General features: G+C 35.6%; 1 protein-coding gene across 7 annotated transcripts in view; it reads right to left on the bottom strand.

Annotated features, from left to right (window-relative positions):
• Positions 1-1,271: 1,271 nt before the first annotated feature.
• The window catches only part of LOC149820197 (uncharacterized), a 34,191-nt gene continuing 13,860 nt past the window's right edge, over positions 1,272-21,602 (bottom strand). For 3 of the 7 annotated variants that reach the window (XM_089982386.1, XM_089982385.1, XM_089982387.1), the window contains 4 exons: positions 16,693-16,756; positions 16,471-16,585; positions 7,588-7,742; positions 1,272-2,165 (listed from right to left, as the gene is read on the bottom strand). In XM_089982386.1, coding sequence (XP_089838512.1) covers positions 2,085-2,165; positions 7,588-7,742; positions 16,471-16,585; positions 16,693-16,756 — 415 coding nt within the window. In that variant the 3' untranslated portion in view covers positions 1,272-2,084. Of the gene's footprint in view, positions 2,166-3,635; positions 4,200-7,587; positions 7,743-16,470; positions 16,586-16,692; positions 16,757-21,602 lie in introns of those variants that run through there. The other 4 variants (XM_089982382.1, XM_089982384.1, XM_089982383.1 and 1 more) reach the window with 2 other exon arrangements.

Raw genomic sequence — 21,602 nt, 5'->3', positions numbered from 1 at the left:
GCGGATGCTATACATTTGGGCTTTGAATTAGAAGGTGAAATAACTATAACTAGACAAAACAGCCGGTCCTCGCGATCAGGGGCGGTTCAAGAGAAGTTGACGTCCTAGGCATATTTCATTTGAGAACCATATTTCTCCATATTTTTTTTCATTGGAGGCCCTCAGCATGTGAAATGTAAGCTTTATATATATAATTTATTTATTTATTTATTTGAGGCCCTAGGTGGTGGCCTCAAATCTCAAAGAGGCCAGCCGGCCCTGATCACAATCAGGGTTACTGAAAGAAAAGCCAACATGATTGACATACTCTAAAAGGGTAAATTTAAAAGTGTGACCTTCACCAGATATTTGTGGGTTCAAACCTGTATTCAAACTGTTATTGCTGCTGGATCTGAACCTATCTAACATGTTGACACCCAAATATGTTTGTTAACTGTCTAAGCCCAAATATACTGGTTAACTATCTGACCCAGAATGGGTTAGATTCAGTTTTATATATTGGTTTGAGTTTAAATCTATATCCAGTTCTCATTGAATTTAGTTAGAAAATGAGACCTTGTGATATGGGTCTACCAAGAAAAGGTTATACCTATTGATATTTGTATAAAAAAAGGTCAAGTTACCCTAAAATACTTATCTTGGATCTAACCCACATTTGCCCAAAGCTTGTGCAAAAAAATTTAATATGGGTAGAAACAAGAGATCTATTGCAAATCTGTTTCAATCAGTTCTAAGTTCTTAAAATACAAGGGCAAGACCAACAGACTCTGAGTAGTTGGTAGGAGCTTTCAGTGTACATCTCCTTGTGGTGGGACGTTACAGGTTCAAAGCCCGGTGGTATGTTGAATAGTAACTGGTGGGGGTCAGACCAACCCCAGCTTGCCTTTCTAAAAAACATACAAAGGCAAGAGTACCTAAATTCATAACATTTAAGAAGAACGATACATTTTTAGAAGGGTAAACACATCTTTTTAATGAATAAAGGTAAAACATGTGTATTAGAATAGTTTAAATTGTTTCCAAACATATAGAGGTTAACTTAAGGTCTTTTTCGTCCATTGTCAGGAAAAGGTAGGTCATGTCAAGAATTCAAGGATAGGTGGTACCTAACATGAAATTTCAGGTAAAAGGTGGGACTGCATCAAAAAATTTCCCAAAGAGGTGCTTCTTTAGTTACAGAGAAGGAGAACCCCGTTTTTTGTCTTTCTAAAAGTTAAAAAAAAAAGAGTAAAAGACATTGAAACCATCAAAATTAATAAAAGACAAGAAAACGGAAAAACTACTCCAGCCATTCTGCATAAACTGTGTGACGAGGATAGTTTTTACAAAAATAAAAAGTGGCAAACAATAGAAGAAATTACACTCAACCCCTAACAATGACCTTTGTCTTTTTCAAAATGTTACAACTAAACAAATTTTTTGCTCCACCATTGCCCTTGATTCTTTGTAAGTACAGATTTTCCACTGGTATAGCAAGCTTTACCCAAATTTGCTCCTGTACTGCAATTTCTGAGTTTGATGCAAGATGTGGCTCAAAGTTGTTGCTGCCACATCTATAACTGGATGCCAAGCAAGATATTACCAAGTCCCTCGACTTGAAATGTTCAAGTACAAATGCATCATGGTGCAAGGAAAATGCTCTGCAACCTGTCAGCTACCAGTAGTAATCTTGTGCTTAACACGGCTAAAGCACATTCTTATTTTTAGCTCCATGTGTCCCATTTATTACAGAAATAAGAATTGCAACAGGCTGTATTATCATCCATCTCAACTGTTGATGGAGTTGGATCGTTTATTGCCACTATCGGTAAACTTGGGCCCAAGACTCGCAGGATAAAGCTGGTAGTGGGGAACACGATCCTGACCCTGCCTTTGTGTTTCTACCACCAATCTTGTTTTCAGATGCATCATCAATTCCCACCCTGTAGTTCTCCATCATAGTGAAGCAAATAAGAAGCTAAAGTCTATTGATATCCAGAGGAAGCAGAATTTTAAGGCATATGTGTTGCAAAAGAATGAGATGTTAATCATACATGATAAATAATGTACACTATTCGGTTATGTACAAAGAGTTAAGAGTTTGACTATGATTTGCTCGAGTCTTGTAGGGTATCATTGGGATCAATTTCACACTCAAGCCTCATGGCAGTCAACCATGCATCCACCTGAAAAAAAATAAAAAAAGAACAATAGAATGTATCTTAGTCATGTTTATAGTTCAACATTCAAATTAGACCTGAGCAAGGGTCAATAATTTTTTCTTATGGAAGAAGCAAAGAGAGCAAAATATAAAGTGAACCCCAGCGGTTTCTCTATGTACTATAAAAAAAAAAGATTTTGTTCATAAGGAATCTATATTATAATGTTGGATTTTGCCATTAATTAATGAAATAACAAAAATTGACTCATTACTCCTATACACGACATACTTGGTACGTTGTTCCAAAGCAGTTCAGCTGATTCACGCACCAAAGCCAACAGGGACTTTTATCTCTTCATTGGGATAAGCATAATTAAAAGAACACTAAAAATTACTAAGGAATAGTCTTGCAAAGCACTTATTAGGGCACAGAGTATATTGGTGAGTTACAATACATAATTATTTTCCTTTTTATGATTCTTGCAATTATATTAAAATTTGTTAATGATGGATATATTGTTTTTACCTTGTGAGTTGTTTGTGTGTTTTCCCATGGTCCATAAGTGATCACTATCGTATTGATATCTCATTGTAGCTTTTGTGATATTTCTTTGAGATATTGTTGGTTTCATTAGTTAGTTTTCTAAGCATGTGTTTTTGAAAGATTTTCATTGTTATCTCTTAAAATTGGTTCATAAGTGACTTTTTTAGTTGTATGGTTAATATTGCTTCTAAAATAAAGTTGATCAATGTGTATTTGACTTTTCTTAAATCTTTATTGAGTGATTGAAATCATTTCTCATCTTTCGTTGTGTAAAAAATGATTTGTGATTTATACTTCTTTGTGAGTTATTCCTTCATAGTATTGATAATGTTGATAATTTATGCTTGTTATATATTAATATGACTTTTGAGATAGATACATGTGAACATTATTTTCATAAATGATTAAAGTGATTAATGATTATCGTATTTGAAATTAATGATTTTTCAAAAATAATTCTTACTTTAAATGATTTTGAAAATTGTTAAATTGACTTACTAAATATTTTGTATACATTGTATGTTTGTGTGATTGGCCATCCTCTCTTCATCATATATAACTAATATAATTATCCTTTGAAATCTTTTTATGATATATATATAGATAGATATATATAGTAGGATGTTTTGTTAGCTCTATTTATAGGGGTTTTTCAAGAATTGATGATATTAAAGATCTCCTATATAATGGAGCATATAATTAAACACTCTTTAAAGAATCACCAAATGAAAGAACTTGATGAAGTTTATGGAGACATTTTATGTAACGAGTTTCTTCTTTTGTAATTTCAAACTTATAGTGAGTCAATGTAAGTTTGAAGGGGGTGTTAAGATGGATGTATTCTTTTGTGTATATATATATCAAGGTTGTAAGTATTGTATCATTACCCATATCAGTCAAGCCCAAAGTAACACCATCGTATCATAATTTTTTAATAAAAAAAAATAAATTCCAAAAGAATCTAATAAAATAGCATAAATTCTAAAAAATTATATCACATAAAACAATGATGAATTATACAAAATACAACCATAAAACCACCTATGAAGTCAACTACATAATTTAAATTAATAACAAACCATGCAACTGATAACTGACAATGTAAATAAAAGACAACTACATAATTTAAATTTTAAACACAATTAAAGTCTTAAATTTAACCAACTAACTAACAATATTAAATTCACATCCAAGTCATACTAAAATGTCATAAATCATAACTAAACTAGTAAGAGTTCATGATAATTAAAAACATTACATTTAACCAACGTCTTACATGTCAATCTTCATTTCTAAAGTTCTAAACTATAAAGATCCTAAAACTAAACCATCTTCTAGAGCCTATTTGCCAATCACTAGGACAATATTTCCTCAGTTCTACATCCAACTGCCGCTCGATGATCTCTTTATGTTGAGCCATTTTTTTGGCAAGTGGGTCATCACTATCTTCAGAATCTGGAACAATGGTTGAAAGTCCTTCATCTTTGCATTTTTGCAAAATTCTTCTTTAAATTTCTTTTAGTTTAGAAATAACATCAGCACAAAAAGTTGCAGGAATAAATGGAGAATCACATAAATGTATATTTTGATCTTGACATGCAATATGTTGCTTAAATATGTGAAGTCCACCTATAATAATAGCATCACAAAATAAACATCTCAAATTCAATGGTAATCCTTGTCATGGTAAATCATCAATATTTTTGTAGTATTGCCATGCAGGATGACGACATCGAAGGATCTAAAATAAAACATAACCAATTAAAAAATTCAATAAGAAGCAATGAATAAGAAGCATCAGACACACCTTTCCCCCAAAACACTCAATAAGAAGCAAAGAATAGGGATTTTGTACCTTAACCCATTTCCTTGAGTGAAAAAATAGTGAAAATTCACTTTTACTTGATAAAATTACAAAATCCCTCTCCTTTGCCCACGAATCGGCCCCCAAATAAATCTCACAGAACCTCGAGTTTGTGGGTTCCCTTCTAACGGACTCAAGTGTGCATTGTATCGCAAAACACAAAAGTAACGATACGCATCGTACGATACTTACAACTACGATATATATATATATATATATATATATATATATATATATATATATATATATATATATATATATATATATATATATGTTGTATATAATATATATATTATAGTCAACTTAAGTTGACTTTTTATAGCTGTTAGAGAGAGTCCAACGGCCAGATTTCTAGCCGTTAGACCCTCTCCAACAGCTAGAAAGGGATCTCTCATTTTCTCTCTTCTCTACTCTCTTCTCTATAAATATGTGGTGTGTATATGCGTAAGAGTTGAGAGAGTGATAAGTAGTTTTAGGGTTGAGTGTGTATGTAGTAAGGCTCTTTGTAATTATATATATATTTTTTATTATTTGAATTCATTCTTAATAAAATTATTCATTTTATAATTCTTTTATTCCATTGTTACTTCTACGGTGAGTGTATATTCAAATACATTGTATTTTTTGGTTCTTGATATCCATTTCTGAGTGCATTGAGATTCATGCCATTTTCATGACACTTGATAGTGGTGTTCAAGACATGGCATTTTGAGACCTGTTAGGGGCAGGACCTCCATTGCCAGGAAAATTTTTAATATCTAGAATGCAAACGTTAGATAAGGAATAGTCTTTCCAAACCCTGCACCAAGTTTTGGCTCAAATCATCACTGGAAACATATCAAGATGCAATCAAATTTGTTATGCATATAATTTACATGTTGGTTTGGATTCATCACAATCAGTAATGGATCAGGTATTTGAGGACATTGCAAGATGCTTGGGGTTGCAGATGTTTGAGACATTTTCAAAAATATAATTTCCAAAATTTTAGATGCTAAAGGCAATTTTACGAAATTCAAAGTTTGTTATGGGGTGAAACTCCATTGTTAAGCAAATTTCTCTACTAAGAAAGGCAACCATTAAATAGGAAACAACCTATACGTGCCTTCTATGAAGTTTTCTCAAATCAACACCAAAAACCATTGAGATATGGCCATCATATTTTATACCCAAAAATGATGGATTATATCATCTGCATGTACATTTGAATCCAATCACCTATGTCACATGGGTGCGGGTGCGGCGATGTGGCACTTTAAAAAAATTGGGTGCGGGAGGGCAAATATATATATATATATATATATATATATATATATATATATATATATATATATATATATATAAAATTAAGTTTTAACAGTTAGCAACAGTAACACTAATGAAATAAAAAACTATGCTTTCTTTTTTAATTGGTGTGTGTGTGTGTGTCACAAATATTACCCACATTTTGAAAATATTGCGATAAATTAGTGATATTTTCAAATGACAATATTATAACAAAAAATACTATTTATTATTTTTAAAATATTATCTATTTCTTGTTAAATTAATTCAGTCCAAAGCATGTTGCTTTGTGAGTAAGCAATTATAAACATATCTACAGGTTTGGATTAAGCTTTAAAACACATGTAAATAAGAGTTTTAAAGGAATCCGATATATATATATATATATATATATATATATATATATATATATATATATATATATATATATACATGAGAACTGAACATATTAGGCCTCATTTCTTGTTTTGCCCCATTCGGACCCATAGTTTTAAAGTGTCTTATGATAGATCTAAACCATTAGATGTGTTTAGCATGCTCTATTTAGTGAGAATCGATTCTTGGATCATGATTTTTTGATGAAAAAATATGTTTTTATGAGCAAAAAAAACTGATACCTTCGTACTTCATAGCCATTGTTTTTTATTCTTGAATCACCGGAAAAACCTGTATACAAGTCAGATTCCGGTGATCCAAAAGCCAGTTCCCACTAAACAAAAACTATATATCACATCTATGGTGTTGAATGTGAGAAAAAATACCAAAAAAATGTGATTTTGAGCTGAGAACAAGAAAGCGGGCAGAACCAGCGTATTACGGGGAGAGAGAGATTGAGAGAGAGAAAGATTGAAGGAGAGAATGCATACCGGACTTCGGTGGTAGCTCGAGGTCATCACTGGCGTCGGGGTCGGGAGGATTAGGGCAAAAAAAAATTGCCCTAATCCTCCTCTCAGCCCATTTCATCAGGCTTTTTTTTAAAGTCCAAAATTTGGACATTTATGATCCTGGGTGCATTGACCACACCCAGGGTCGGGTTGACCGCACCTGCGTCACATCGACGTGGGTGCGGCACCTGGTTGGCCGAATCCCTGTGACATAGCCAATCACATTTCAATGAGGATGGATCACATGTTTGCTCTAAGGATGTCAACACATGCTGGGGGTTGCAGGTGCTTGAGACACTTTCCAAAAAAGATGGTCATCAAAATATAATTTTAAATGCCAAGTGCTTCCAAAAGTGACAAACACCTGGATACTTGAAAGACTTTGTAAATTGCTTTGGGAAGAAACCTGCCTCTATTTTGTGATCATCTCACAGTGGACACTTGTATTATTAGCGTTGGATCACATAGTGAACACTTTTATTATTAGCATTGCAAACATGGAGTTTTAAGGTCCACAGTGTTTAGTAGATTACCAGTATCACATCAGGATTTTAGTTTATTCTTAGGAGGCATCAAACTAGTTTATGATATTCTGCTTACTTGGCTTTAAGCAAATATGTCATTAAGCAAAATGAGACATTGCTGAAACAACTCACTATTTCATCTCATTCTATGGCATATCAATGATACAACATGATAATAGGGCCCTTAATGAGGGCATGGTAAAAGATGCTCAGTCAATTACTTTTGAGCACACTTTGATCTGATAAACTTACATGTCAACATCACACGTTTAGTTTAGAGAAGAAACATGCCAAGAGTTAAATTTAAAAAAAAGGTCATCCTGTATACGCCATAAAGAATGCCATACCTGTACTTTGGAAGGACTGGAGCACTCATACCGAAGCCCATGACGAGTCAGGATAGAAAATGAGTATCTGGTTTCATTATCTTCATGTACAAAACTTGGTAGAGAACCAACTTCAACAATTTCTGTCAAAAGAATGGAGTCTTGAGGACTCAAGTCTGCATTTAGACAAATATCTTATAATTAGGGAGATAAAAGCAGTGTATATTAAAGTGACATGTAACGAGGAAGTACAAACACAACATCAGCTTAAACCTAACTGATTGAAGAGACTATTATTTTTTGTTCTTCACTTTGAAACACCATATATTGCATTTGTAAGAAATATCAAAAGCGTAGGAAAATGGGCATATTAATGGGAATAAACAAATACAGTAAATACATCTTTATATGTACTGGAAAATCAAAATATCAACTCAACAAATCAGACCCCATTACAGGTAAGTACATCATCAAGGGTACTAGGAATTAAAACATTAAACATCAATTCAACAGATCAGACCCTAAGCATACAAATTCACCAGGGAGATGGGTTAACAGGTAAAACAGACAGCCTTAGCCTAGGGATACATGTTTTTTTGGGAAAAGAGCCTAAGGACATAATGAGTGAAACTATGATGTTAGTTTTCAAACTGTCATGATAGACTAGGTTTTGTGTGCCACAATTAGAAAATAAAGCCCGTAGAAAAAAATTACATCTGCATGATCCATACGAGTTGAGAAGACTTCCTGATATTGTCCATGTAGAATAATCTTGATTTAGGCAAGCCATTACAATAAAGGAAAGGTAATCGCCCTTATGGGTGAAAGAAAAACAATGCTAAAAAGATGAGTCTCGAAATATCATATGCAGGTCATTAGGAACCCAAGCTTTATTGATCTACAACAATGAAGAAACTGGATGTATTGGAAATGGGAACATATTGATCCCATCAATATTAAGTATAACACAGAAAGCAAGTGATTGAAAATTATTCTACAATGTAATCAAAATGTACTCAAACCAAGTTAAAGTTAAAACAAGCATATAAAACTCTAGAATTCCTAAGACTGCCATTGAAACTGACTTGAGAGCCTCTTTTTTTCTTTTTTCCAACTTAGCATGTTACCATCAAATAGGTATAAAACCTATGTCACAGGGACTCGGCAAAGCAGGTGCCGCACCCGCGTCGACGCGACGCGATGCGGGTGCACGTGCGTGTGCAGCACCGGGTGTGGTCAACACGACCCTGGGTGCGGTCAATGCACCCAGGGTTGTTTTCGTCCACATTTTGGGCGTTAAAAAAATGATGAAAAGGAGTGATTAGGGCAAATTTTTTTTTGCCCAAATCACTCCTCTCCTCTCCTCTCCTCTCCTCTCCTCTCCTCTCCCGTGCAGCCCTCTCCACCCGACGCCACCTCCGAAGCTCCTCCTCTCCCTCGTCGCAGGTACGTCCCTCTCGCTCTCTGCTTGTGTCGGCAGGGGAGGGGCCAAGCCCCCCCCTGCGCTCTCTCTTGCTCTCATTGGGTCGGTAGGGGAGGGGTCGGGCCCCCCCTGCGCCCTCTCTTTCTCTCGTTGGGTCGGCAGGGGAGGGGTTGAGCCCCCCCTGTGCCCTCTCTTGCTCTTGTTGGGTCGGCAGGGGAGGGGTCGAGCCCCCCCCCCCCCCCCTGCGCCCTCTCTTGCTCTTGTTGGGTCAGCAGGGGAGGGGTTGAGCCCCCCTTGCTCCCTTTGTTTTCAGCAGGGGAGGGGTCGAGCCCCCCCTGCTCCCTTTGTTTTCAGCAGGGGAGGGGCCCAGCCCCCCCTCTCGCTCTCTTGTTGGGTCGGCAAGGGAGGGGCTGAGCCCCCCTTGCTCCCTCTGTTTTCAGCAGGGGACGGGCCGAGCCCCTCCTGCTCCCTATAATTGATTTAAAATTTTGAATGCGTTTTTTTGTGTTTTCAGGATAAAAATGACATATAAAGGGAAAGGACTTGCGTCATCCTCATCCCAACATGTGAGTTATGCTGCTAGTTTTGTTGATAGTTGCAGTGAGATTGATGATGTGGGGCCACTATGGGTACATGTAGATAAACTTGTAAAAACTGAAGAAGAAGGTGGTGGAAACAAGAGATTTCGATGCAAGCTCTACGAAAGAGATTTTGTTGGGTCTTACACAAGAGTGAAGGCTCATTTGTTGAAGATACCAGGACATGGCATTTCAGCTTGCAGAAAAGTTGATGAGGCAATGCGAAGACAATACAAGAAAATACAAGAAGAATATGAGAAGAGAAAGGCAATGGCTGATTCTTGTGCAGTTAGTGTGCCATTTGCAAGCCACCAAGAAGATGCTGAAAAAAAAAAGAAAAGTCAATGTAGGAGGTAGAGGAACGATACAAGCATCATTCAATACATATGGAAGAGAAGAATTGGATAGAAAAGTTGGGAGATATTTTTATTCAGGTTCACTCTCATTTAATGCGGCTAGAAATCCTTATTGGAAGGATTTAGTAACATCCTTGGCAAATTGTAATTTCAGTAGTTATGTGCCTCCAAGTTCAGAAAAAATACGAACCACACTTCTTGCAGAAGAGAGGGCAAATGTGGAGAGGTTGCTGGAGATTAAAAAATATTCATGGGAGCAAAATGGAGTTTCTATTGTGTCTGATGGATGGACAGGTATTCAAAGGCGTCCATTAATCAATTTCATTGTTTGTTCGCTTAGTGACCCAATATTCTTGAAAGCAGTTGATGCATCTGGGGAATATAAAAATGCAGAGTATTTGAAGAGATTGTTTATAGAAGTGATAAAAGAAGTGAGTGATCAGAAAGTGGTACAAATCATTACAGACAACGCTACAGTTTGTAAAAGTGCAGCGTTGAGTTTGGAGAGTGAGTACCCTCATATTTTTTGGACTCCATGTGTAGCACACAGCCTAAATCTAGCTCTAAAGAGAATCTGCAACCCCAAAGAAGAAGAAAATTCACAAGAATATGCTTTATGTTTATGGATTGAAGATTTAGAAAGAAATGTCAAAAGCATTAGGAATTTTGTTGTTAACCACCATCGTGCTAATGCTATATATTTAATAGGCATTCTAACTTGAAATTGTTGAAGGTCGCTGAAACACGTTTTGCGCCCATCATTGTGACGATGAAGAGGATTAAAAGAGTGAAGAATGCTTTGATTAACATGGTGACTGGTGAAAATTGGACATTCTATCGTGTTGATGATGATATCAAGGCTCAAGAAATTAAAAAATTCATTATTGATAATGAGTTTTGGGACAGAGTGGTATACTTCCTTTAATTTACGCAACCTATTTGGGAAATGTTAAGAGAAGTTGATAAGGATGAGCCCATGCTTCACAGAGTTTATGAAATGTGGGATAATATGAATGAAAAAATACAAGTTATAGTTTTCAAGCATGAAGAAAAAAAAATCCTGCATTAGATGATTCTGATTTTTTTAATCATATTCATTCAATTTTAGTCAGAAGATAGGATAAGAGCAACACTCATTTGCATTGCATGACACATTCTCTTAATCCAAAATATTATGCAAATAAGTGGCGGGCTGGTGGTATTGGTCGTGTCCCTCCAAATTCAGACTCAGAGCTATCAAGACATAGAAATATGTGTATGACAAGACTTTTTCCAGAAGCATATCTTCTAGATCAAGTCACACAAGAGTTTGAAAAATTTTCATCTTCGAGATTATATGGACCGGCATTATTCACGAGAGAAGAAGATAATATAGATCCTATCACATGGTGGTCAACATTTAGATCAGAAGCACCTCTTCTCCAACGTCTTGCATTAAGATTGCTATCGCAGCCTGCTAGTTCATCTTATTGTGAAAGAAATTGGAGCACATATTCTCAAATCCACAACATGAAAAAAAACAAACTCACCAGAAAGCGTGCAGAGGATTTAGTATATGTTCATTCAAATCTTTGATTACTTTCGCGAAGCAATGACGAATACAGGTACTAATTTGTTTTCTTAGTTATTTGATTATTTCTTAGTTTTCATTTAAATATACTTGTATTGTATTTAACATTTTCAAATTGGGTTTGTAACGCAGACAAGAAACATCCAAATTTTGAGATGTAAACCCAGAAGAGTGTGACTTCGAGGGAGAGCATGATTTCAACATAACAAACATGGATTTAGCTGAGCCCAGTATTCCTTCTAATGATGCATTTGATGATGAAGAAGAAAATTATTAACATCCATTACTTCATCAGGGTATACTTTGGTATGTAATTTAGTTCTTTTATGCTTTACTTATTTGATTGATATTTAGGTTGATTTATGTAATTGCTTTACTTATTTGATTGATAATTTGATATTTAGGTTGATATACTGCATGCATGATGAATGATATTATGACAATGTTAATTGTTAAATGTTAAACTGTTAAAACTTCAAAATTATATATATATATATTTACATTTTTGCCCCTACCGCACCCCCCGCACCCAGATTTTTTGGAAGTGTCGCATCCCCGCACCCGCACCCGCACCCATGTGACAGTATAAAACCCATATAATATTCCAGAAACACCACCAGTACTATGAAATATACCCAAATATAAAAAAAACACGAAATGAAAGTAACCTTGTGGGTTCCAATCATGATCTTGGGAGCAGAATCTGGCTAATGAGTAAAAAGTTATGAATAGCAGAGAAAATGCACACGCGCACACACATAAAGGGACCAATATTGAAGCATATTCTAAGAACTTAAGAATATTTTTTCTTAGTCAAAGATTTGAAGATCTTGAAGATTTTTGAAATGATATACAACATATAAAATTTTTAAAAAGAAGAAAAAAATGAATTAAAAAGAATTTATTTAAGTCTTTAATTTTTATGATAATAATTATATATGGTAAAATCTATGGATAGTTTCTAAGAGCATGATACAATAACTTTAGTATCATTTATGACTATGATATATACGTACATATATTCCTACATACATATGTGCATGTATGTATGTATGTACGTCTATGTCACACGGACTCGGCTAGGGAAGTGCCGCACCCGACACGGGTGCGGCTTCGGACTCGGCCCGGACTTGGTCAACGCCGAGTCGGACTCGGTCAACGAGTCAAGGCCGAGTCCGTCCACATTTTGGACTCGGTCAACTTTGACCGAGTCCAAAAATGTCCATTTTTAAGACAAAAAACAAAAAAAAATCATTTTTTATATATCTTTTTTTTATAACCAGACTGTGCAACTGCAACTGCACAGTCTGTGTGACTGTGCACAGTCTGCACAGTCACAGACTGCATTGCACAGACTGTGTGCACAGTCTGTGTGACTGTTTCACAACTTATGTAAAAATATGTATAAAACAATATAAAAGGTAACCCAACCATTTGAGGTAGCTAAATAAATGTTTTTCCAGTTTAAAAAAATACTAGTTTCACAAGTATTAGAAAAGCTAGCTTAAGAACTACCATAAAGAAATGGGAGTGCCAAATTGAAACTTTCGAAAAAATTAAGGTCATAGTTTTGGCTACTTAATTTACTGCAGACTTGAAGTTTACTATTACAAGTCAATTTAAATTATATCTGAAAAATGATAATATCCTTTTATCTTATATAGTTCTGGCTACTTAATTTTAATTGTTTACTAGAATTATATATATATATATAGCCAAGTCCCCGTGTCCAAAATTTTTGAAATTGCGCCGCACCCGTGTCGCACCCGCACCCGCACCCATGTGACATAGATGTACATATACATAAGCATCATAGTTGGTCTCAGCTATATCGTGACAAGGCAATTTCTTGAGAGATTGTAGGATTTTCAAGAAATATCTGAAAATCTTGGCAATAAAAAAATGTTAATGTTTTGCAAAAACATAATGAAAAGGTCAACTTTTCCAAAATCGAAAACAAAAAATTTAAAAGCATACATAGAATATCCAAAATACAAGAATATTGACTATGTAGTAATAACATCATGATATTTTTTTAAAAAAAATTATGTGTGTGTAGGTACAAATGCAAATATATAATTTATGAAAAAAACCCAACTTTTCATCTATAGATTCTTGTATTTTCCTAATGTTGTTCAAATACCTGCCTAAGCTACAAAAAAAATTATTGCCTTTCATAAGGAAAAAAAAGTCACGTTCTTTCATTAATTAAATAAATGTGAAGGACCTTTCTCTCAATTTATTTGACTAAATCATGTTCAGCATGACCAGGCATGTGTTTGTGACAAAAAAATGAAAAACCCAGGAGGTTAAATGCAATACTAAAATTTTGGGGAATTTTCGGTATAGGTGATAAGCTGGGTGTTTTTTTGTAATTCACCCGACCCACCTGAAACCCCCCCAACACACACATCTATGAGATTATATATATATATATAGGGAAACTGGAATATGTTTACCAACCAAATATGTTTGCTGGTATGAATTGAGTTTTTCATAGGTTTTTCTGCAAATCTAACCCTGCAGATGCATTCGGCGTGGTACATTTGCAAGGAATTGATTGTTGGATCATCATAATGGGATCAAAAAATGCAATCTTTTATGCTTAAATATTTATGAAAATTCTAAGCCATTGATTTTCAACCCTTAAAAGATCCTTCTTATACATCGTAATTGGATGATCCAAGAATCTGTTTCTATAAAACAAGCATCTAGATCACATCCGTACGGTGAAATTTTTGGAAAAAAGTAAAAAAAACTATGAAAATCTTGGTTCATACCATTAAACATATTTGGTTGGTAAACATATTTTAGTTACCCTATATATAGCCACTAGAATATGAGAACTACCGTGTGAATTGGGGATTTCCAACACTTTTTTTGCAAATCCAACCATGTAGATGTGTTTGGCATGGTGAATTTGCTAGGAATGAACTAATGGATCGTGTATTTTCGATGAAAAAATATGATTTTTGGATGCTTGAGCATTTATGAAGATTATGAGCCATTGATTTTTAAACTTTAAAAAACCTTGTTTATTCATCATAATTGGATGATTCAAGAGATGATCCTTATAAAACCAAGCATGTAGATCACATCCATATGGTTAGATTTAAGAGAAAAGAAAAGAAAAATCCATGAAAATCGTGGATCACATGATAGTTCTCATATTCTAGTGACTCTCTCTCTCTCTCTCTCTCTCTCTCTCTCTCTCTCTCTCTCTCTCTCTCTCTCTCTCTCTCTCTCTCTCTCTCTCTCTCTATATATATATATATATATATATATATATATACACACACATAGCATGATATTTGCATCATATTAAAGGAATGGCATCCTTCTTCTAAAAAAATAACAATTTTTGTTGCAACTGTTATTGTGAATATTTTTAATTTATATATGTTCTATTAAGTACACTATAGATCATATATATATATATATATATATATATACTTCACAAACTTCAATTTTTTTTTGTTTTTTTGTTGGAACTGACTTCATGGATGTGATCTACATCCCCTTTGGCGATACAAAAATCAACGAGTATAAAAGCTCTGATTTTTTTCAACTCAAGAAAACATGTTTTTCATCAAGAAACATGATCCAAGGGTTGATTCCCACTAAATAGGCCATGCTGGACACATCTACGTGGTTAGGTTGAGTCAAAACAACTTGGATCACACTATTCCAACTAGATTGTAGGTACAATCGACTGTATTAAATATATATCCTACATACATATGCATTCCTGACAATTTTTGGAAGTGTGGTGTTGCTTATATGAATTGTCACCAAGAATGGTATTTTCAGCATATTTATCAAAATCACATCAAAGACTCATTAGATTGCTAAACTGAAGTAATAAACTCACCATGTACTTGACATGCAACTGCATAATTACCTTTCATGCTGGCCATTAGTATAAGAAAAAACCGTGGTATCTCAAAACTTGTTTAGAGGGAAGAAGTTTAAACATGTCGGCTTGATGTTATACTATCATTAACCAAGGGGTTTTGGTTTCAAATCTAATCTAGAGCTTATCTTAATCATATAAAAAGGGGACAATGAAAAAATTTTCAAATTTTAACTTCAATGAGGTGCACATCAATAAAGTTAACATAAAGAAAGTATACTTTCTGGGGTAATCCAAAGTAGGGAAGACAAGAGCTTGCACTCAAATCCCCCAGTTTAAGGGTGTTAAAGCCAAACCTGTTCTAGGAGCCCAACTTTGCTGGCTACAATTTGTCTAACGTGACAAATAGCAAACTATTTTGTAATAAAGAAGAAAAAATACCAATAAAATGAATAGAGGTGCACACTCATCTAGACTTGAAAGCTTGTTCCTGTCCACTCAGGAAGTTGAAATGCTCTATGTTAGGAACAATCTTGGACCCCACATTCATGGGAGCAGGGGAAATGTATACATTAGATCCAGCTTGGTGTTGTATGAAAACATAGAGGTTTATTCATTGGTTAACAGATTTGTTATATAAAAGGCCACATAATTTTGGAAAAAATGTTCATTGACTTTGATTCTAGCTATGATTATGAAATGTATACTTTAAAGAAATGAAAACTAAGAAAGCGGCTTCAAATAAAAGGACTACAAGAGAAATTCTTCAAGAAATCTCTCCTTAACTGCCAAGATGGAAAGATCAAAGAACAGTATGTAAAGAAGGATGAGGGAAGACGAGTTTCAGTCTAGCTAGAAACTATTTATAATAAAATTTTGGTACTTATTGCTAGTTTTTTTTGTAAAAATTCTGATTGACCATTACTATGTATTGTAATATCACATCAAAAAAGGAACTCCCTAACATAGTACTCCTAAACATTGGATGTATTCATCAATTCTTGGTCAGAAACATAAGAAACCATTTCCATTTGTTTCTCTGAATCAGTGGCTTACATATCCTTGGTTTCATCAACATCCTCTACTCAAACATATGGAAGCGAGGATCGCATTAAGATCCTTACCTGCTGAATGTAAGTATAAAAAGATGCATGACCCATGAAGGACAACAAAGCGTTGAAGCCAGTCATCTACATCAGCATCATCTACAGGTGGCTCCCAAGGCAGAGCCGTCCATCTCTGTAAATATATATTCAAAAGTAAGAGTTATTTTCATGGCCAGTATCCACTTCTATGAAACAAAAAATAACCAACTTCATATGTGCAAGGTTGACAACAGAACTTACAGTTCTGATATACAAATAGCCGGCAAGCTGTGCAGATTTTAGTATCTCATCAACATGTTCCAACCTGTCACATAAAAAGAAAAAAAAATCAGATACCAATATCCATCTCGATGCTTGCATTTATTGACTAAACACCAGAACTCTAATTTCTTATATTTAGCAAGATTATCTCATCCTCGTTTGACTGTTACAAGTGTGATGCATACTGGGTTATGAAAGTGGCATTGAAGCGACAAGAAAATTTGCAAGACAAATAGCCATTGGAAACTCTCACCAAGCAAATAGCATCATGGATGAGGATGATGGTAAAATACTGATAATAATAATAAAAGTTAGGTTCAGTAAGAAGGAAAACAAACAGAAGATATCAGGTGTCAAAGTACTAAAACCATTGGATGATTTCAATTGAAGATCAAGTTATTCTAAGGCAGAATGAGAAAAGAAAACGTGCAACTTCGCAACTCACATGAGTTAAGAGTTAACAGCAAAGCATGTGTATGATAAAATAAAGAGATAAAAAAGGCAAACATAACTGATAACCCTAAAGAACATGGCAAAAACAAGCAGGCAGTATAGGCGGCTACAAGCATGGGTAAGAGCATACTTGGATTTAGTCCCCAAATTTTGTAAATGCTCACCAAGATACACGGTTGTTTCCATTACATAATATGGCAATTCAAGGGGAGAACTACGGTGCAAAAACTGACTTCATTAAATGATATGGAAAAAGAGAATTCTTTTGGGGAAGATATAAAAAAGTGAATCTAGGAAACCAAAAATAATTTGGTAATTTGAAGTCATTGACTTCTGTTCTATTTTTTAGGGTTGAAAAAGGCCTTTTTAAGAGTTTTTGGTTATTTTCAACCAAAAGCTTTAAGTTCTAACATCATGTGACTTCTCTTAGGCTCTGTTTGAGAGCGGAAATGTGAGGGGAGATGGATATTAGCAAATCCCACCTGCCCAAGCTGCTAGAGTTAGAATCATGGATTTGGGAGATAGGGATGGTGCAATGAAACAAGCGGAAATACAATAAACCCAATAAGGTTCAACAAGAATACAAAAGTTCACAAGCACTAATCCACCAATGGATAATACAATCAAAAAATGAGAATGAACTCAATAGCACAATGTTAAAAAGTGTACACATAAATGTAATTATATATAATATAATGTAATATAATATAATATATTTTATTTTATTTTTTTCCTTTTTCTTTTTCTTCATTTTTTGTATTTTTTTTGTCTAGTTCAATTTGCACTAGACTCAAAACTAGTCAAGACTTAACTAGTTATTGACTAGTTTTGATAGCCCTTGGAGCTAGTCCAACGGCTACAATTAGAGCCATTGGACTAGCTCCAATGACTCCCAAGAGTTCTCCAAAAGCTCCTCTCTCTCTCTCATTGTGTATAAATAAGGGTGACTCTCCTCTCCTTGTAACTATGCTTTTTAAGCATTTTATGAGAATGAAACAAATATTATTATTCTCTTTTGAGTTCTTTCATTTATACCCTTTTGTGGGTTATGGTTGAAGTGTCTTTAATAGACATCTATTACAAGCTTTTGTGCTTTCGTGAAAGATCCTCATTTCCTTATATGGTATCAGAGCTTGGAAACTTCTGATCTTGGAGATTTGCCACCTCATTTTCTGTGTCACTCTAGAAAAAGTTGTTTTATCTCCTTATTCGTGATTTAAGTGTTTTTTTTGCCAGCATAGTTGAAGAAAGAAGTCGTTTGGGGAATCGTTGACTATATAAAGATTATAATTGTGCTCTTGCTCTTTCCTCCTCTTCTCATATTTTTTTTCTTTTTCTTTTTTTCTCTCATCATCTCTCTTTTTTCTTCGCCCTTGTAAGAATGGATGACAATGATAAAGTCACCATCATGCCCGTAAAACTAAATGATATCAATTATGTGATGTGGGCTTCAATTATAAAGCATCACGTTTAGGGAAAAGGGTTGTGGGAAATAGTAGATGGTTATAATTTGGAACCAAATTTAATTATCACAAAAATTGAAAATGAGAAAGAGGTACCCCTCACGGTCTCATGAAAAGAGAGAAAAATAAGGCATTAGCCACCTATGAGAAAAAATGGAAAGAATGGAGGATGCGGCATACCAAGATCATGTCTTAGCTAATTAATAGCGTAGACATCAAGAAATGCTCTAGTCTTGCCAAATTCGAGCATGCTGTTGAGAATAGGTGGTTTTTAGGTTAAGTTGTTCCTTATTAGAGGTTTTCTGAAATACTTTTTTCATAAGGTCTTAGTTGTAATTTCTTTGTTTTGCCTCTCTCTATTTAATATAGAGAGAAGCCCTAATGAGGATTAAGTTTTCTGTTTTCTTTGCACAGCCGTCTCTCTCTCTCTCTCTCTCTCTCTCTCTCTCTCTCTCTCTCTCTCTCTCTCAGGTTCATCTTCTACATGGTATCAGAGCCACAGCCGATCGTGGGAACGTGATCGACTGTGAAGTGGGAGCGTGATCGAGATATCGACTGTGACGTGGGTGTGATCGTGCTCTACCAGATCTCAGTCGATTCATGGAGGCTTTCATGATCATGATCAAACTTCGATCACGCTGAGTAATGATCTAATCAGGTCAGCACTTTAAATATTTTTTTTGGCATTCTGCTGGTCGTGGATGCCTACTGTGGGTGTCGTATCATCTGCTGTGGGTGTCGTATCATCTGCTGGGTGTGGATGCCTGCTGTGGGGGTCGTATCTCCTCGTGCTCGTCGTGGATGCCTGTTGTGGGTGTCGTATCTCCTTGTTTTCTTTTGTTTTCTCTCCTCGTGACTACCTACGCTGTTGGGAGTTTGCTGCGACCTGGTGGTGCCGAGTCTTCCTGCTGCTATGACGAGTTGTGTGTTGGTTCATAAGGTGTCGAAGGATATTCCTGATGGGTGGAAATAACAGAATTTTTTTTCTGTTGTCGTGAGTGCTGAATTCTCGTCGAGGTGTGTTCCTGCTGTTTGGGAGCAACAGAATTTATTTTTTTTTTGTGGCCGTAAGTGTTGAGTTCTTGCAGAAGCTGATTTTGTGTGATATTTACTGGATGTCATGTCGTATATGTTGGAGAACAGCAAGTTTTGGTTAACAGTGTGTCTTGCGACTGCATTTTATCATGTGTGGTGATGTGTTTGGGTGCAGCAAGGATCGGAATTTCTGTGGTAACTACAGCAACTGAATTTTTTTTTAACTCCCTGTTGTGTCGAGTGTTGAAGTTACTCTTCTGTCATGGAAAATAGCAAATGTGATTTCATGCTGGATTGATCTTTATGTTGTGGAACAGCAGGAGTGGTTTCCTGCTGAGTTGAAGAAATTTTTTTTAAACACTTGTTGTTCAAGTGAGTTTTTTTTTGGTATGGCTGAAACGTCGAAAGGTGATTCCAAAATGGAACATATTGGGGAGTATAAGGCGTTTGCCAACCCCTTCTCGTATGGCTCTTCTGTTAGGTTGAATGAAACCAACTATGCCAGGTGGTCCAGAACTTTTATGATGTCGGTATCTGGACATCGTCGAAAACATATTTTGTTGGAAGGCGAACCCATTGAGAAATTGGGAAAATATGTTACTTGGGATGAAGATAATGACATAGTTATGTCATGGATCATGAACAGTGTCGAACCCCATATTGCAGATGGATTGATCTACTATAATACAGCCAAACTAATGTGGGACAATCTTCGTGATACATACTCACAAGAAACGAATGTGAGTCGTGTCCTACAAGTCGAACAGGAAATATATAACTTGCAACAGGGAGATCAGACCTTGGCCCAGTACTATGCCTCTGTCAAAGCTGCGTTTGAAAGACTTAATGCTCACCGGCCTTTGTGTTGCTCGAAACAAAAGGATCATCAAGAACAAACCATGGTTGCTCGTTTTCTTACAGGTCTCTCTTCAGATTTTTCGGTTGCAAAAGTTCAAATGTTGACTGGTTCAGATGTTCCCACTCTTGCTGACGCTTACAATCGTTTGAGTAGACTTGCGATATCTCTGCCACAATCTCAGCCTATGACTCAGACATCTGCTCTTGTTGCCCCATCTAGTTATGGCCGTGGAAATATTCAGAATATCAGAGGACGAGGACGTGGACGTGGTATGGGAGGCAGAGGAAAGCTTCAATGTACATTCTGTGGAAAATCTGGTCATTTAGAAGATCGTTGTTGGGATAAGCATGGTCGGCCACTCTCTTCTGCATCAAAGTCATATAATCCTAAAGCTCATGTTACTACTATTGAGGCAACTAATGCACAAGATAATATCACTGCAAATGAAAATAATATCACTCTTAGTCGTGCGGAATATGATGAGTTGATTGCTCTCCGACCTTTGAGTTCCAGTTCTCCTGTAGCTGGTATTGCCTATTCAACCGGGAATCATCTCCATCCGAATGATAGTAAGTGGGTTATTGACTCTGGTGCATCCAGACATTTGTGTGGAAATTCTCGTGTTTTTTCAGATCTAAAGGTCATTAAGGCTCAACTTGGAGTCTCATTAGCCGATGGGAGCTCCTCCCCGGTTGTTGGTCAGGGAAATATTTCTATATCCTCCTCATTACAATTGAAAAATGCACTTCATGCTCCAAACTTTCCTCAAAGTTTACTTTCTGTTAGTTGCCTTATAAAAGAACAAAATTGTAGAGTAATATTTGATCCAATGGGTTGTCATTTTCAGGATTTGCTGACGGGGAAGAAGATTGGTGGAGGCTATGAAGAAAATGGAATTTACTACCTACATCATCCAATGGGTTCTGTTCATGCTGCATTGGACCATTCATTCAGCCCTGTTCAGTGGCATCGTCGTCTTGGTCATCCTTCACTGTCAAAGCTTCGGTCGGTCTTTCCTCAGATTCCTTCCACCATATCATTTCAGTGTGAAGCATGTCAGTTGGGCAAGCATCATCGAA

The sequence above is a fragment of the Nuphar pumila genome, chromosome 12, assembly GCF_984573655.1.
Source record: "Nuphar pumila chromosome 12, dmNupPumi1.hap1.1, whole genome shotgun sequence".
In the NCBI taxonomy this organism is placed as follows: Eukaryota; Viridiplantae; Streptophyta; class Magnoliopsida; order Nymphaeales; family Nymphaeaceae; genus Nuphar; species Nuphar pumila.
The sequence above is the reverse complement of the archived record's forward strand: the minus strand, read 5'-3'. Positions and strand labels throughout refer to the sequence as shown.